At 45.2% G+C, this 19,021-nt stretch overlaps 1 protein-coding gene across 1 annotated transcript in view; it reads right to left on the bottom strand.

The window, feature by feature from the left end:
- The window catches only part of GTF2F2 (general transcription factor IIF subunit 2), a 138,599-nt gene extending 123,479 nt beyond the window's left edge, over nucleotides 1–15,120 (bottom strand). The window contains exons 1-2 of the mRNA XM_062194159.1: nucleotides 14,855–15,120; nucleotides 86–159 (exon numbers count right to left, since the gene is read on the bottom strand). Coding sequence (XP_062050143.1) covers nucleotides 86–159; nucleotides 14,855–14,920 — 140 coding nt within the window. The 5' untranslated portion in view covers nucleotides 14,921–15,120. The remainder of the gene's footprint in view (nucleotides 1–85; nucleotides 160–14,854) is intronic.
- Between the last annotated feature and the right edge of the window lie 3,901 nt (nucleotides 15,121–19,021).

The following is a 19,021-nucleotide window of genomic DNA, read 5'->3' as shown; positions in this document are numbered from 1 at the left end:
AAAAGAACTATAATCACATACAAAATCACTTACAAAAATTTCAAAAATAGCTTTTTAATATGTCAATAATATATAAATAACTTACTTGGCAATCCGCAGTTTCCCAACTTCACCTCTTCCAGGTGCTTTAGCCCATTGCTGTGACAAATATTTAGGAACCTAAAATGAAGCAAAACATTACTAAGACTGTTTTCAATGTTAACAGAACCTTTTAAACATAAAATAATATAATGCTTCTATTTCATTTTCCTGGAGTAATAACTGAACATTAATTATCAGGTTCTCATTGTACGCTTTGCACTAAAAATGATACTAAAATAGTGAGAGAAATAATTTTAGGTCTCAAAGAACTGAAAACCAATCTAGTTGGTGACATAAAACAAATACAAGTGAAATAACCCTACAATAATGAAGCCATGAGGCCAGCGCTGTGGCCCAGCAGGCTAATCTGCTGCCTCCAATGCCAGCATCCCATATGGGTCCAAGTTCTAGATTCAGCTGCTCCACTTCTGATCCAGCTCCCTGCTAATAAGCCTGGGAAAGCAGAGGAAGATGGCCCAAGTGCTTGGGCCCCTGAGCCCACAAGAGAGACCTAGAAGAAGCTCCAAGCCCTTGGCCTCTGCCTGGCTCAGCCCTCCCCATTGCGGACATTTGGGGAGCGAACCAGTAGATGGAAGCTCTCTCTCTTGATCTCTCTCTCAATCTCTCTCTCTAACTCTGCCTTTCAAATAACAACAATAATGAAGTTAAAAACAATAAAAGAAGAAAAAGACTACCAAAAACAATTCCTCAGTGAAAGACAACACTCTTCATAGAGTCATGATGTTCTTTAGAGACACATCTGAGTTTAAGATGAATTCAAAAGTCAGTTTGATTATGTATAAGATTGTAACTTCGGTGCCAGCATTGTGGTGCAGTGGGTTAAGCTGCCACTTGCAACACTGGCATCCCATATCAGAGTGCCAGTTCAAGTTCCAGCTGTTCTGCTTCTATTCCAGCTCCCTGCCAATGAGCCCAGGGAAGGCAGCAGAAGATGGCCCAGGTACCTGGACCACTGCCATCTATTACGGGAGACCTGGATGGAGTTCCTGGATCCTGACTTCAGTCTGGCCGAGCATCGACCATCATAGCTATACGGGTAATAAACCAGCAGATGAAAGATCTCTTTTTCTCTATCACTCTGCCTTTAAATAAATAAATCTTAAGAACAAAGCAAAAAGAAGATTGTAACTTCAACTACTAAAATGAAGGATCTGCTGAAATAAAATGAATACTAAATGTAATAGCTAATATTTAAGTAGGGTTACTTTCCTGACACTGTGCTAAGATAAGGTTTACCATCACCTTTTTATAGAAGATGAGTCTGGGGTACTCAAGAATCATATAATTTACCAAAGGGTATATACTTAGTAAATGATGAAGCCAGGATGCATACCCAAGCAGTCTTACTCCAGGGTCTGTTCTTAACCAACATGCCTTATTAGGCCTGTAACTAGATACACATAATCAGATTTTTTTTAAATTTTTTATTTATTTATTTATTTTTTATTTTTGACAGGCAGAGTGGACAGTGAGAGAGAGAGACAGAAAGGTCTTCCTTTTGCCGTTGGTTCACCCTCCAATGGCCGCCGCGGTTGGCGCGCTGCGGCCGGTGCACCGCACTGATCCGATGGCAGGAGCCAGGTGCTTCTCCTGGTCTCCCATGGGGTGCAGGGCCCAAGGACTTGGGCCATCCTCCACTGCACTCCCTGGCCACAGCAGAGAGCTGGCCTGGAAGAGGGGCAACCGGGACAGGATCGGTGCCCCGACCGGGACTAGAACCTGGTGTGCCGGCGCCGGAAGGCGGAGGATTAGCCTAGTGAGCCGCGGTGCCGGCATAATCAGATTTTAATTCCCAAAACGAAGAATGGAATCACATACACTGAGCCCCTACTAAATATACCTTACTGCACCTCTTCTTGGATTCTGGAATCAGTACCTATCTTTAAGATTATCTATTAAGAGGAGTAAATGAGATAACACAGATAAAGTATGCAGCATAATGCCTTACACAAGATAAGCACATAGGCCGGCACCGTAGCTTAATAGGTTAATCCTCCACCTTGCGGCGCCGGCACACCGGGTTCTAGTCCCGGTCGGGTGCCGGATTCTATCCCGGTTGCCCCTCTTCCAGGCCAGCTCTCTGCTATGGCCCAGGAAGGCAGTGGAGGATGGCCCAAGTACTTGGGCCCTGCACCCGCATGGGAGACCAGGAGAAGCACCTGGCTCCTGGCTTCGGATCAGCGAGATGCGCCGGCCACAGCAGCCATTGGAGGTGAACCAACGGCAAAAAGGAAGACCTTTCTCTCTGTCTCTCTCTCTCACTGTCTAATTCTGCCTGTCAAAAAAAAAAAAAAGATAAGTACACAGCGAATTAAGTATCATTATTATTTCTCACAGTGATCTTGGGGTAATAACATTAACATGGATGCATAACTGACAGGGACAGCTGCCAAAGCTGGGAAAGAAGAAAAATTCTACCTAGCTAGATTTAGATTTCCTTTGCAAAACAAATTACCTATTAGTTGCAGTGCCTCAAATAAATCACAGTACCTCAAATACAGTAAAAATTCAGGGATAGAAAAGTCAAAAGATGACCCTGATGATATTCACTCAATTATGTATGCATTCCTCCCACTAGCACAAATGACCACCCGTATAGCTAGCCAATGTGCTAGAGACTGGGAAAAGAGAAAGTGGGATGGGAGCCAACAGTGTCAAGTACCGCTCCAGACAGTTTAGACCCATTACCCGACTTAAGACTTCAGTCACCCTGCCAAATCACTATGGTTCTCCATGTTGTGCAGAGGAGAAAACTGAGGCTCTGAGGATGAAACAACAAAGGCTGCTAGTTTCCCACACAAGACCCGATTCCAGATTGCTCTGATGTTTTTGTCACACTATACTGCCTGCCATGACACATGTGGAAGAATATGTCAAAGACATACAGGAAAGAGGGCACAACTGATAAAAGTTCAACTACCTCTCACTCACTTAAAACAAGCTTAGAGGATTTGGCAAACTCTTTATGCTATTTACCAATTAGGTCGCCTTCGGTTATGGGAGAGAGAAAACCCACTGATTACCCAAGTAACTAAACATTCCAGAGGACCCCTTAACATGGCTTGATCCAGGGCTCTCACATGTCACCAGAACTCTCACCATCTCTGATGCCTTCTCTCTCCCATGTTAACTCAGTTCTTGGACATACCTTCCCCTTGTACAGCAAGATGGCCACAAGCAACTCATGAAGAACAAGAGCCTCTTTCCCAAATTTGCTAGCCAAATTTTCTCCCCCATGGCACTGACCAGGTCATCTGCTGTCTTTGTCCCTATTACTGAAGCCAGTGATGTGACACGTTCACTGGCCAGCCTGAGTCAATGACATCTTTGGGAGGTGGTCAGCACCACTGGAATCACATAGAAAGGGTGAGTGGCTTCCACAAGTAAAATCAAGGTATTGGCACCATGTCAGAGCTAGTGGATACTGTTCAGTCAGGGAAGCATATGCCCACAGCATTACCTGTCAGAACTAAATACCGGCTCTAAAATTGATGTGTAAGTATTCTGTTGTAAGATCAAATAAAATCTTCAAAGCCTTGGACTAAATTAATTATTACCTTCCATCCTCGATCTTATTAGGCAGTATTTTAAGTTAGCCTTTGCTTCTTGCTTTCTCCTTAATTTTAAACTCCAGAAAACCTTCATGTCAATTACTGTAACTGAATGGAAAAACTATCCTCTACAGACAGTCGTGTACTTTCCAAATCAATCACAAGCTATATTCCCTAATAATTAAGTACTTAGGGGAATTTAGTGTCTTCATCATATTCAAGTTACTAGTTCAAAGGAGTCCTATTTTTTGATACCCTAAGATCCTAAGGGTATAAAAGCAGCCCTTTCATAATTTGTATTTCACACAAACATTCTAACCCGATCTCCTAACTCCCCAGCTCTCCTCTCAGTTCTAGCATTCCAACAATTCCATCCCTTCAGTTCACTAACTCCAATTTACATCTCTCTCTGCCCCCATCTGCTTCTGTTCTCATTTCTGTCTTTAGTGAACCTCGACTTCAGGGTCCATTATTATAATCCCTTTCTTGCCCCTTTATCCCTCCCACAAACTGCCCTGCAAAGCCTTACTCCTGGTTAGAGTCAGTGTCCACTCATTTTTAGTTACTATTTTATTGTGCTATTCTTCCTCTTTCACCACATTTGAATTTGAGAAAAAAAAAAAAAAAAACTCACAATCCTGCTAACTGGGATTACTTTAATATATGACTCCAGGGGCCAGCGCTGTGGCGCAGTGGGTTAAAGCCCTGGCCTGAAGCGCTGGCATCCCATATGGGCGCCGGTTCGAGTCCCAGCTGCTCCTCTTCCGATACAGCTCTCTGCTGTGGTCTGGGAAAGCAGCAGCAGATGACCCAAGTCCTTGGGCCACTGCACCTGTGTGAGAGACCTGGAGGAAGTTCCTGGCTCCTGGCTTCGGATCAGCACGGCTCTGGTCGTTGTGGCCATCTGGGGAGTGAACCATCAGATGGAAGATCTCTGTCTCTCTCTATCTCTCTGCCTCTCCTCTCCCTGTGTAACTCTGACTTTCAAATAAATAAATAAAATAAATCTTTAAACATATGACTCCAAACATCAAGGAAACCCAAAGAGATACCTGGCAAGTTAACTACAAATCACTATATCACGTCACTCCCCCCACTGCAAAATGATTCAATGTTCTCCTCAGCCTCAAACCTACAATACCTCTTCCCTCCCTTCCCTCCCTTCCCTCCGGACTGATGACCTGACTTCCTTTTCTGCTGAGGAAAGACAAAACAAATGTTCTAAATCTACCACTTAGCCAACTGAATCTTTTTTACCTGCTTTCCCCTTTTAAAACAATGAAGGAAAGCTGTGAGAAGGGTGTGCCACTGGGTTACAGAGCAGTAGATATAACAGATACATTAAGTGACAAAAAATACTGTGAAATGTTTTAAATGTATTCACCATCCAACCCTTACACAATTCTATTATTTTCTCCATTTTACAAGTGAAGAAGAGGAGGCACAAGGAAGTTAACTGATTTGCTCCAGATCACAGTCATAGTTAGGGCAAACTGTAGTCCTTTCTACCTACTATCCCATTTCTCAGCCCCTCTTTACAGCAAAACTCCCTGACAAAGCTGTCTACATTGGCTGCCCACAACTACTGCTCTGCCATTTTGTGTGTGTGTGTGTTTTGACAGGCAGAGTTAGACAGTGAGAGAGAGACAGAGAGAAAGGTCTTCCTTTTCCGTTGGTTCACTCCCCTAATGGCCGCCATGGCCAGCGCTACACCAATCCGAAGCCAGGAGCTGGGTGCTTCCTCCGGTCTCCTATGCTGGTGCAGGCACCCTCCGCTGCCCTCCTGGGCCACAGCAGAGAGCTGGACTGGAAGAGGTGCAACCGGGACTAGTACCTGGCGCCCCAACTGGGACTAGAACCCGGGGTACCAGCACCGCAGGCGGAGGATTAGCCAAGTGAGCCACGGCGCCGGCCTGCCACTTTGTTTTGAATTTATTCCAGATAGGCCTTCCTCCCCACTACACCACTGAAACTGATCACAGGGTTATCAAAGATCTCAGCGCTGTCAAGTCAATGTTTAGTCCTCACCTTACACACCTATCAACAATATTTCAGAACTAATTTTCTCTTCCTCCTTCAACCATTGTCTTCCCTTAGCTTCTGAGTCACTATATTCTCTTTTTTTTTTTTTTTTGACAGGCAGAGTGGATAGTGAGAGAGAGAGACAGAGAGAAAGGTCTTCCATTTTGTCGTTGGTTCACCCTCCAATGGCCGCTGTGGCCGGCGCATCTCGCTGATCCGAAGCCAGGAGCCAGGTGCTTCTCCTGGTCTCCCACGCGGGTGCAGGGCCCAAGGACTTGGGCCATCCTCCACTGCCTTCCCGGGCCATAGCAAAGAGCTGGCCTGGAAGAGGGGCAACCGGGATAGAATCTGGTGCCCCGACTGGGACTAGAACCCAGTGTGCTGGCGCCACAAGGTGGAGGATTAGCCTGTTAAGCCACGGCTCCGGCCACTATATTCTCTTAATTTTCTTCCTACTTCTCTGGACTCTCTTTGTGGATCTAGGTTCTTACCTTCCTGAGCACCGAACTTCAGAGGGCCCTGCAGTTCAGTCCCCGGACCTCTCCTCTTCTCCACAGACACTCAATCTTACGTAATCTTACCCCTTCTCATGGCTTTAAATTCCATCTACATAATAACCACTTCCATATTACAAGTCCAGGTTCTTCCTCAAAGTCTCAACTTCTACATGCAGCTGCCTACGCCAATGCTCCATCTGAATATGCAGCAGGCATTTCAAACTCAATTTGCACACTAGAACCCTTATTTTCCTTTCAAAAATCTCTTCCCCCTGCAGTTTTCCACATCTCAGTAAAATGCAACTCCATTCTTCCAGGCACTCAGTTTGAAACCTTAGATGTCTTTTTCTAACACTCCGTATCAATCAACTGACTTATCCTGTCAACAACACCTTCAACTTGTATCCAGACTCCAGCCCCTTCTCACCAATTCCAAGGTTACTAGTGGTGTCCAAGTCAGCACTATCTCTTGTAAAATCACTCTAAGAGCCTCCCCACTGACTTCCGTGTTTCCACTCTTGCCGATGCAGCCACAGTGACATCAGATGATAACTGTTCGGCTCAAAACCTTCCCATTTACGTAACACACATCCACACAGTTTACTGTGTGTGCTAGGTACTTTTCTAAGCACTTTATGTTACTTCATTTAATCCTTATGTCAACCCTATCATCATCCCATTTCACAAATAAATAAACTGAAGCATCAAAAGTTATTTACTCAAGGTCTCACAATTACTAGCAATGAAACTTGGCTTCTAAAGCCCAGCTCCACTGTCTAAGTTACCAGCCATGCCATGCTGCCTCTTTATGGCCACTGGCTTCCTATAGTCTATCTCACAATAAAATCCTATGTCTTAGATGACCCACTCCCTGTTGCTACCACTCTTCCTCACTGGATTCAAACCACACAGACCTGTGATCATCCTTTGCAGTGTCACAGTTGGGACTCTGATGCACTGTCGCCTCTGTCTGGAACACTGGACAGGGCATGTCCCATAAATTCTTTCATGTCTCTGCTAAAGGACCACCTCTTATCAATGAGGCCCCTTTCAACAGCCTCCCCAGTTACTTTCTAAAGGCTTTATTCTGCTGTGTCTTTCATCTACTACATACGTACTTAGTGTCTGTTCTCCCTCCTATATCGTGTCTGTTTTGTTTACTGCCATATCCCTGGCATCTAAAGAGTAGTTACTATTCAGTAATACCAATGATGGCCATATTGGGACGTACCTAGGACACAGATATTAATCTTAAATACACTTCCTTTCACTCTCAGAGGGAAGCCTGTTTCAGAGATCCACCTGAAGGGAGAAAGGAGGAAAATGCCAATAACAGAGGGAGTACCTTCCAATTTTCTACTTTCCCCTCACTGTTAAGTAAAGAGAAGGCCAGAATGTTTTGTAGCCTTATAACTCTTGGATTAGACCATACTTCCTCAATGTATTAACCAGACTAGAATTTTCTGTGATCAACTCCTGCACATTACAATTCAGGCCCTCAAACAGAAAATAGTTCTGAGGTAACTATACAGCCGTCTCCCCTTATCTGTGTGAGATGTGTCTCAGGATCTATTCCCCTTTGTGGATATCCAAATCCCTGGATGCTCAACCCTCCTTATGTACACATATCCTCCCGTATAATTTAAACCATCTCTATATCCCTTATAGTACCTAGCATAATGTAAATAGTTATAATATTGTACTGTTTAGGGAATAAGTCTGCACATGTTCAGCAGATGTCATTTTCATTTTTGAACATTTTTGATCTGCTGTTGGTTGCCTCAATGGATGCAACAAATATGAAGGGTCAATTGTATGTCATACACTATAAGTTTAAGTAACAAAAAAAGTACAGTAACTTGTACCTTGTATAGGCAAGAGCCAACTTAAAAACAGACTGTGTTCCACAAGTTAATTGATAAAAACAAGTTTTGGGGCCAGCATTGTAGCACAGTGGGTTAAGCTACCACCTGTGATGTCGGCATCACATGTGGGCACTGGTTCCCATCCCAGCTGCTCCACTTCTGATCCAGCTGTCTGCTAATGTGCCTGGGAAAGCAGCAGAAGATAGCCCAAGCACTTGGGTCCCTGCTAACTATGGGGGAGATCTGGATGGAGTTCCAAGCTCCTGGCTTTGGCTTGGCCCAGTCCTGGATGTTGCAGCCATGGAGTGAACCAGCATATGGAAGATCAATTCATTCTCTCTCTTTCTCTCTCTCTCTCCCTCTGTCTCTGTAAATGCCTTACAAATAAAGAAATCTAAAAAACAAAACAAAACAAACCCAATTTTGAAGCTCAGACTGCACTGCCATCACAAGTACAATAGAACTACAACAGGTTTCCAGGTAAACCCACCAGCTTACTTTATTCAAAAGTGTATTGTTATAATACTACATTTTTGAAATGGAAAACAGAATACAATTAGTCAGAGAAACTGACAGAAAATGACTGCTTTAAACATTATTTCCCCCAGGAAGCTTCACATGACCCTCTGGAACTCACAGAGCAATCCCTTGCTTCAGTGTTCTTCTCTGTCTGTAACTATTTTCATTAGGACTAATATTTGACCCATGTCTGTCCGATGCCCTGGGCTACAGATCCCAGTTTATAGAGCTTAGACAGTGTTTTTCTCACTGCAACAAACTGCACAGCGACTGGCAATCACTGAAAGTTTGCTGAATAAATTAACATGCCCAACCATTCACTCAAGATGGACAAAGTAGTAAGGTCAACCCTACCTTTTTAATAATTTTCCTCATCTATTGAGAGGCTGAAAGGCAGAGAGAGAGAGAGAGAGAGAGCGAGAGAGCGAGCTCCTACCCACCAGTTCACTTTCTAAATGCCTGAAAACAGCCTAGAAGCCAGAAGCTGGAACTCAATCCTGGTCTCCCACATGGGTAAGGGGAACCCAAGTACTAGAACCATTACCGCTACCTCTCAGGGTCTGCATTAGCAAGAAAGTGGCATCTGGTGCAAGAGCTAGGTACTGAACCCAGGCCTTCTAATATGGGACACAGGCATCTTTACTAGACCAAACACCTGCCCCTCAACCCTGACGCTGAACCCAAAACACTAAGGTGACACGTACAGATGCTACTCCCTCAAGCTGCTTTGCCAACTCAATCATCCTTGGCTTTCCCCGAGACTGCCTCATACCTTCTGCCCAATACAATTAAATCCTCTCCCTTACTCAGGTGCTGATCTCAAAAGCACTCCCTAATAAACCACTCACTACATGCTAACCTCAATCTCGGAATCAGTTGCCCAGGGAACCCAATCTGTGACACTGATTACTCCCATATTTCTTAAAGTTCAAGATACGGAGTTAAAACAAGACCAAAGACACAGAAATAAAGTCCCCATCCCATCTCTGAATCTCCAGAGATCATCTAGTAAAAAGATCCTGGGGCGGGGGAGTGGGCGGGAGACTTGCTCAGTTATTGTGATTAAACTCAATACTGGTTTGGCCTGTTGGGCCCAATGCAGATGCCCAGTCCAAATTCATGGCTTCCCACAATTGTATTTAACACTTTCAACAAGCATTAGTCAAAATGCTTACAAGAGACAGGACAGCCATTAGGGCAGCAGTTAAGATGCCACACTTAGTGCCTGGGTTTGAGTCCTGGTTCCACCCCCTAGCCCAGCTTCCTGCTAATGCACACCCTGGGAGGCAGCAGTGTTGGTTCAAGTTACCTACACAGGAGACCTAGATTGTGCTGAAGGCTCCCCGTCTCTGCCTCTCATATTGAAGAAAAAAAAAAATGCTTACAAGAGGAAAGCTGATTGGGATAGAAACTGTTCTCTCTGTTGGCTAGAAAGCTGCTGGTTAGACCAACTGAAACTCTTGGCAATACCCTCGCCTCTCCAGTCTTAAAATTTAAAAAAGATAGCATTTCTTTCAGGAAGGCCCCAGTATGACACTCGTTACTTACAAAACCCTCACCCCTAATAACCTTGCTGGTTTTATCTCTTTCTCTTTCCCATGATGTACTTATCCTCCAACCAACCATAAGTAGAAATGATTTTTCCATTAGCCTAAATATTAATAGCCAAGCAACACATCTGCGCTAAGACATTTTTTTTAAACATCATCCAATGTTTTAATTATGATTTGGTATAGTGTGTACAGCAGTGGTGTGCCCAGTTGGCAATCTAACAGTGGCATAAACTGAGCAATACAAATGAGGTAGTGCAAGCTACAAGGAATTAGTTTCCTGACAAGACAAAAATTGTAGCAAATTTTATGTTTTGGCAGATGACAGCTATTGTAAAGTGTTAGATGCAATCATGCCTGCTACCTCTCAAAACCCAATTGGATCATCATTCTCTTGCAGATTTACGATACTCGAAACTTCAGAAGCGACATTTCAATGCTTTTTCCTGAACATACTCTACTTCTCCCCAGCCCTGCCAGGAAATTTTCTCTAGCTAATCAACGCCATAAGCTCTTCTTAAAAGTCACCTTCCCAGTGAAATCTTTCCTATTCTGGCCAGACATTAGTTTCTTATCTGCTATTTGTATAGCTCTTACTGATGTATCTTGACAGAATTAATTAAACCTGTACAAGATTATCCATGAAATGTTGAGATGCTACAAAGAAACACATATTTTGCAACAAAGATCACAATTCAAGGTATTATTATAATGGGAATACTTATGCAAAAGGAAAAAATGTGAAGTCAATATGTAGTTTCATTCACAAATTCTGATTAGGTAGGAATGAAGATATACTTTCTAAGCAACATATTATATTTTACTGTCTCACAAAGAAAGCTGAAAATGAAAAACACTATTTCAATGATATACTCCTTTATATAATTTATTCCTGTTCTTCTGAAATGAAAACCCATGTATGCTGAAGCTTTCCAACACGGGCCCTACAGGATGGCTCCCGCAAAGCAGGGTGGTGAGAAGAAGGGCCGCTCTGCCATCAGTGAGGTGGGGACTCCAGAGTATATCAGCAACAGCCACAAGCACATCCATAGTATTGGCTTAAACAAGTCCACCTCTCGGGCATGCACACGGATTTGAAAGTTTGCCGTGAAGGAGAAGGGGACTTCAGATGTACATGAACAATGACACCAGACTCAACAAAGCTGTCTGGGCCAAAGGAATGAGGACTGACCCATCCGGCCACTGCATGAGACTCTCCAGGAAATGTAATGAGAATGAAGATTCACCGGATAAGCATCACCACTTTACAAAATCTACAGTCAGTGTAGATGAGAACTGCTGACTAAAGTCATAAAACTGGGGAAAAAATGAGAGAGAGATCACACTGAATACTAACCCTATTACAAATAAAGTAAGTTCATACATCTTCTGACAGGGGTATAAATCAAACCCCACTGCCTACTGGGACTCCTTTAACTGGAACAGAAATAAAAGAAGTCAAATAAAGGGAGAACATGCATAGAGTTTAGAATAGAAAGTATTTGCTACCAATTTTCTTTTATTTTCTTTTTAAGATTTATTCATTTGAAAGGCAGAGGTAGAGACAGAGAGATATCCTCCATCCACTGGTTCACTTCCCAGATGGCCACAACGGCCAGAGCTGTGCTAATCCAAAACCAGGAGCCAGGAGCTTCCTCCAGGTCTCCCACACAGGTGCAGGAGCACAAGGACCTGGTGGGCCATCTTCCACTGCTTTCCCAGGCCATAGCAGAGAGCTGGATCAGAAATGGAGCAGGCAGGATTCGACCCGGTGCCCATATGGGATGCTGGCACTGCAGGCAGCGGCTTTACCCACTACACCACAGCGCCGGGCCCTTGCTAGCAATTTTCAACCTTCCTCGGACATAAAGTTGTCAGTAGACAAGAACAAGAGAAAATATTCTAACATATCCCCTTCACATCCTGAAAAGATGTACTCGCAAGTCTGTTCATTTCTTTGACACACAAGATTAGAAAAAGTAATCAGCACATATCTACGATCCAGCGACAATTTTCCAATTTTGACTCTGGTTACTCTCCTCTCTAATTCATACTGCACACTGTTGAGCTTACTTTTTTTTGAAAGCATCTGGCATCCCTGTCTTACTCAAAACCTTCCTCACTTCCCACAGGTAGGGCAATCCCATTTCACAATGACAATCTGTGTATACAGCCCCAACCTTTACAGAGACCCTCTGCTCTAGGGGCTCCACTTTCCAGAACACACCATGTGATTAGCTGCATTTCCAGTCCATTCCACAGAAATCTGTTCCACCCACAATGGTACAGTATATTCCTACATCCAAATTCTGTATGACAAACGTTCACTAGGCATTTACTAGGCCCCGAGTACAAATGTACCATCTCAAGTATCCCTTCAGTCTGCAAGGGAGATCTCCTTAATGGGCCTCGTCTGTTTAAGTAGGAGTGAGAAATGACTGTGCTCGCCACCCTTTTGGATCACACTGACATAGCTGGAGGTAAGTCAAATAGCACCACAGACTAAGGCTAGGATGAAAGAAGGAGAGGGGATATCATACATGTCTTCATGACATACATGAGTTATTACCATGTGCCAAACACTGTTCTGGGTGGGATGGGCAAAGACCCTGTTCTGATGGAACGTTCTGTGATGTGATATAATATGCGTGTGCTCTAGCTAAGGATAAAGAGGTAACCAACAGCCGGCGCCGCAGCTCACTAGGCTAATCCTCCACCTGCGGTGCCAGCACACCGGGTTCTAGTCCCGGTCGGGGTGCTGGATTCTGTCCCGGTTGCCCCTCTTCCAGGCCAGCTCTCTGCTGTGGCCAGGGAGTGCAGTGGAGGATGGCCCAAGTGCTTGGGCCCTGCACCTGCATGGGAGACCAGGGGGAGGCGCCTGGCTCCTGGCTTCAGATCAGCGCGGTGCGCCAGCTGCAATGTGCTGGCCGTAGTGGCCACTTGGGGGGTGAACCAATGGAAAAAGGAAGACCTTTCTCTCTGTCTCTCTCTCTAACTCTGCCTGTCAAAAAAAAAAAAGAGGTAACCAAGTAACCAACAACGAACACATGAACATATATATCATCACTTAAAACCGTGGACAAGTGCCTTAAAGAATATAATACAAGTTTGATGTGCAAAGTGGACAAGAAGAACCTCCTAGATTTAAGTGATAAGAATTCATCCATGTGACACAAGAATCAAATAAAGCATTAAGAAACCAAAGGTCTCTATTTTTAAATCTGAGGTATCGAGGGGCCAGCGCAGTGGCGAGTGGGTAAAGAAATAAATCTTTTTAAAAATAAAATAAATTTGAGGTATCGGGGCTGGCACTGTGTGTAGCGGTTGAAGACGCCGCCTGCAGTGCTGGCATCCCATATGGGCACCAGTTCGAGACCCGGCTGCTCCACTTCAATCCAGCTCTCTGCTATGGCCTGGAAAAGCAGTACAAGATGGCCCAAGACCTTGGGCCCCTGCACCCATGTGGGAGACCTGGAAGAGGCTTCCGGCCTCTGGATTTGGATGGGTGCAACTCTGGATGTTGTGGCCATCTGAGGAGTGAACCAGCGCATGGAAGACCCCTCCCTCCCTCCCTCCCTCCCTCTCTCTCTCTGCCTCTGCTTCTCTGTAATTCTGCCTTTCAAATAAATACATAAATCTTAAAAAAACTTAAGTACCAAGACTTTCTCTTTTTTTCTGTTTTTCTTTGTGTGTTTGTCTTTTTTTTTAAGATTTATTTTATTTACTTGAAAGGCAGAGTTACAGATCAGAAGAGGAGCAGCTGGGACTCGAACTGGAGCCCAAAAGGGATGCCGGCGCATCAGGCCAGGGCTTTAACCCGCTGCACCACAGCACCAGCCCCCACAAACACATTTTGAAGCTCCCCTAATATGAAAAAGTAAAACAGGGGCCGGTGTCCTGGTACAGCAGTTCAAGCCACCGCCTGAGGCTCCAGCATCCCATATGAGCCCGGCTGGAGTCCCGACTGCTCCACTCTAGATCCAGCTCCCTGTTAATGTGCAAGGGAAAGCAGTGTAAGATGGCCCAAGTGTTTGGGGCCCTGCCACCCACGGAGGAGACCCAAATGTTGTTCCAGGCTCCTGGCTTCCACCTGGCCCAGCCCCGAGTAGTGAAGCCATTTGAGGGAGTCAACCAGTGGCTGGAAGATCTCTTTCACCCTCCCTCTCTGTAACTCTGCCTTTCAAATAAATAAAATAAACCCAAGAGGAAAGAAAAGAAAAACACAAGTAGTGTTCACTAATACTATCCAAAAGTGTCTTTACATAAAACAATTCCAAGTCAGTCTCACAAGACTCACTAAAGTACAGACCAAAGGCTTCCCCTTTTGAGTTCGTAAGTCGCGGCAATTTTAGGAGTTCCCTTAAAGGCTATCAAACTACGAGAACACCTTAAGGAAGGGCAGGGATCACTTCTACTTTCTGGCTCAAGAAATACACAGACCGCAAATACTCAACCACAGCCTCGCGACTAGAATCAATTTCACCTACAGAAAAGTGCAAGGAATTCCTCCATCTGGGGAAAACATCAAGACAGGCTCCGGGATAAGCCAGGTCACGCTAGTCAATGGGCTGAAAGACACTTTGCACTCCCAAGTTAATTCCTACACCTGTACCACGACCCGCGCCTCTCAAACTAGTTGAGCTCTAACGAGATGGCCCCAGAACTTTACAAGGCGCACGGAGCGCGACAGTCTCAAATTACTTATTTCTGCCCAGCAGGAGGGCGGGCGGGAGGCTCGCGAACCTTACCTTGACCAGCCACACACCGGTGTTCTGTTTGGCGCCGGTCAGATCGAGTTCCCCGCGCTCGGCCATGAGTCCGTTGCGGGCGGAAGCGTGTGAACCGGAGCAGCGGCCTCGGGAGCTTGCGTGCTGTGAGCCGAGTGTCCCAACCAAAAAGCTAGGCGCGGTGAAAGGTGCACTGCCAGGAGCCGGCGCGGACCACCTGCCAGGAGACTAGGAAACCTGGACCTGAGGAACACGCCGCCGGGAAGCAGGAAGTACGCCTGCGCACTGTATCCTAAGTACGGCGCGCCGCTGTGAACAAACTTCCCCTGCCCGGAGGACGGGCCCTCCGTGGATGGGCGTGGCTACGGGCGTTAGATGGATCTAAGTGGTCAACGCTAAGGGCCCCTCCTAGTGTGGGCGTGGCTACCGGCGTCAACCGCATCCAAGTGATCCTATCTAAGGGCTCTTCCTCAGATGGGCGTGGCCACCTGCGTAAACCGCGTCTAAGTGATCCTATCTAGGGGCCCCTCCTTAGGTGGGCATGGTTACCGGTGTTAAACACATCTAAACGATCAAATCTAAGGATCCCTCCTCGAATGGGCGTGGCTACTGGGGTTAACTGCATCTAGGTGAATAAACCTTTTTAAAATTTATTTTAGGGGCCAGCTCTGTGGCATAGCGGGTAAAGACACCGCCTGCAGTGCCAGCATCCCATATGGATGCCAGTTCAAGTCCCAGCTGCTGCATTTCCGATCCAGCTCTCTGCTATGGCCTGGGAAAGCAGAAGATGGCCAAGTCCTTGGGCCCCTGCACCTGCTTGGAAGACTGAGAAGCAGTTCCTGGCTCCTGGCTTCGGATTGGCGCAGCTCCGGCTGTTGCGGCCAAATGGGGAGCGACCCAGCGGATGAAAGACCTCTCTCTGCCTCTGCCTCTCTGTAACTTTGCCATAAAAATTAAAAAAAAAAAAAAAAAAAACACGTGACGGCGCCATGAAATTCCCAAAAAGCCTCCACTCTGGCCACACCTCTATCTCATAATAGAGGCTGGTAACTTGGGAGGGCTCTTTTTGCCCTTGACCATGCTTGAGGCTCTCCCAGGCTCCCCCATCCCCTCTCTTCAGAGGTGATTCTCTGGCTTACTCATGATGTGTGGAGTGGCCCGCACTCAGTGTTTTCTCTCCTAAATAAACTCTGCTCTCACTCTTTCGATGTATTCATGCCTCTGCTTTGAATCGTATGTCTGAGAGAATAAAGATTAATATGCCTAGGTCCATAACAATTTCAGAGCCTTTGCACACTCAATTCCTTTCCTTAGATGCCCTATTTTCCCCTTACCCTCGCTCTCACCCCTGTCCTCTGGTTGGTAAGTGCCTGCCTATGTTTCAAGACTAATGAAAATGTCACCTCCTGTTTTAAGAAGTTAGATGGACTAATAGGCAGATCGGGTCCCTCTCAGCATGAGAAAGGGGTCACAGTCCCTTTAAGAGTGGACAAAGTGCTTCAGCCCAAAGGCTGCCTTTAGCAACAGTTAGCTTTATCATGAGAATAGGCTACACAAAATTATCAATTCCAGCCCTCTGCTGAGTTTTTAATCCCTTCCTCTGATTGGTTGTTATTCCAGCCTCTTGACTGTTATTCTAGCCCTCTGATTGTTAGCTGTTTAGTCTACTCCTCTCCTGATTTAAATCTATGTGGCTGCTTTTGTGCATAAAAGAGCTAGGACCCACAGGTTTCCCTGGCAACTCCTCCATCGGAGTGCCCCTCCTGACTGCTGCCGCAAGAGGTGTCTCACTTCAATAAATCTTGCTTTGCACTGTCTCTGTCCGTGTGGAAATCCTTAAGCGTGAGAGAAGAACCAAGATTGCCTTCATCATCTTGTAACACTATGAGACCCTAGATCAACCCTCCCAGCCAGGAAGTTCATTTTTTTTCACACCACAGTCTGTAATCCCTGACACGCTGTGCAGTAATAAAGATGTTTACATGTCTGCCTTTGTTTTCTGGACCACGAACTCCTCCTAGGCAAAAATAGTCCTTTCCCCCCAGCTTTATTGAGGTATTGTTGACAAATAAAAAATAGTGCTTTATTCATGTTATACCAACATCTCACACAAATAAATAAATAAATCTTTCCAATAAATAAATAAATCTTTTGAGAGAGAGAGAGAGAGGTAGAGAAGACCGAGAGAGAGAGAGAGAGAGAGAGAGAGAGGTAGAGAAGACCGAGAAGATGGGAAAAAGTAAAGATCTTTAAGTGATTACACAGGGACAAAGGGGGTGAACACCAATGATTTACTGAGCACTGTCAGGTTTCTGTAGGCTTTGGTTGAATGAACATTTGTTGACAAACAGTAAGACATTATAAGAACAGCAAGGAATTTTGTTGGCTCACAGATGATGGCCATGTAAAAAATTAAAAACATTTGACATCTGCACAGCCTAGGATCAGGAAGAGCTATCAGGTCTAGGAGTTCATGTGGCAAAACTAATAGGAAAGATAAGAGAGACCAGGCAGGCATATAATGAAAACGAATGTTGCATTATGGTGTAACAGCTTGGGGAAAGGCCTAAAACATTTAAAGGAAAAATAGAGGGAATTGCTTTAAGCTTTAAACTTTGATCACGTAGAAGGAACAAACTGAAATACATGACATGAGTAAAGGGAAGGGACGTAGCCTGGGAAATCTTAGAAATGGACTTGAGAGTAACAGATTAGGATCTTGGCCTTGACCTATGGATCATGGGAGGCCTTAAAGTGTGTGTGTGTGTGTGTGTGTAAATATGGGTGGACAAGGGTGTGTTTACAGAGATTAGGAGACAATAAAATCTGAAAAAAAAGGCTAGAGGGGCCGACACTGTGATGTAGCAGATAAAGCCGCTGCCTGCAGTGCCAGCATCCCATATTGGCACCAGTTCAAGTTCCAGCTGCTCCACTTCTGATCCAGCCCTCTGCTATAGCCCGGGAAAGCAATAGAAGATGGTCCAGGCCCTTGGGCCCCTGCACCCATGTAAGAGACCCAGAAGAAGCTCCTGGTTCCTGGCTTCAGATCAGCACAGCTTCGGCCATTTCAGCCATCTAGGGGAGTGGACCAGCAGATGGAGGATCTCTCTCTTTCTCTCTCTCTCTCTCTCACACACACACACATTCTCTCTCTCTCTCTCTCCCTGTCCCCCTCTCTGTAGCTTTGCCTTTCAAATAAATAAATAAATCTTTTAAGAGAGAGAGAGAGAGGTAGAGAAGACCGAGAAGATGGGAAAAAGTAAAGATCTTTAAATGATTATACAGGGACAAAGGGGGTGAACACCAACGATTTATTGAGCAGTTCTTCCTCATACATCACTAAACAAAGAACAAGGTCCTGCTATCTATCCTGTCCACACTTCCTTCCAGCTCAAGAAGTGATATTTACAGAGCCACGAGAGAAAAAGAGGACCTGGGTTCTGTGAACCAAATTCACGGACTTACTGCAGAGACCCCACAGGGTGACAGTTCAGCCAGATGCCTCCTCTCTCTCTCTCTCTCTCTCTCTCTCTGTCATTCTCCACATAAAAAATCAAAATGTCCAAAGGTACATCTAGAAAATGACATTTTAGCAAGCCCCCCCCCCAGTTATTTCTTAGGCACAGCAAAGTCTGAGAACCATTGGTCTAATCCCATAACAATAAGTTTCTTAGAACTGGACCAGTTTCCCAGGTCTCAGGCTCTAGAGAAAGTTTAACATTCTTCTCTTTGTCAGCTGTCTGCTGCTGAATGCCCTTGTGCCTTGTAAAGTCACAATGACACAGGTCTATCAGACATCCAGTAGAATACCAGAAGCAACACTATTAGAGGAGCTATTACAGTGAGTCAGATAGTTAGAGTGATAGTTAGAGAGAAGGAAAGACATGGAGAGAGATCTTCCATCCACTGATTCACTCCCCCAAAAAGGCCACAACAGCCAGTGTTTGGCTGGGCAGAAGCCAGAAACCAAGAACTTCATCCAGATCTCCCAAGTGGGTGGCATGGGTACAAACATTTGGGCCATTTTCTGCTGTTTTCCAAGGTGCATTAACAGGGAGCTGAATCAGAAGTGGAGCAGCCAGGACTCTAACCAAGGTTTATATGGGATGCTGGCTTTGCAGGTGGCAGCTTAGCCCCCTGCAACACAACTCCAGCCACATGGGTAGATAATTTTGCTTCAATATCACT

This window comes from Lepus europaeus, chromosome 6 (genome assembly GCF_033115175.1).
Source record: "Lepus europaeus isolate LE1 chromosome 6, mLepTim1.pri, whole genome shotgun sequence".
Lineage (NCBI taxonomy): Eukaryota > Metazoa > Chordata > Mammalia > Lagomorpha > Leporidae > Lepus > Lepus europaeus.
Note: the sequence above shows the minus strand (reverse complement) of the source record. Positions and strands in the feature narration are given on the sequence as shown.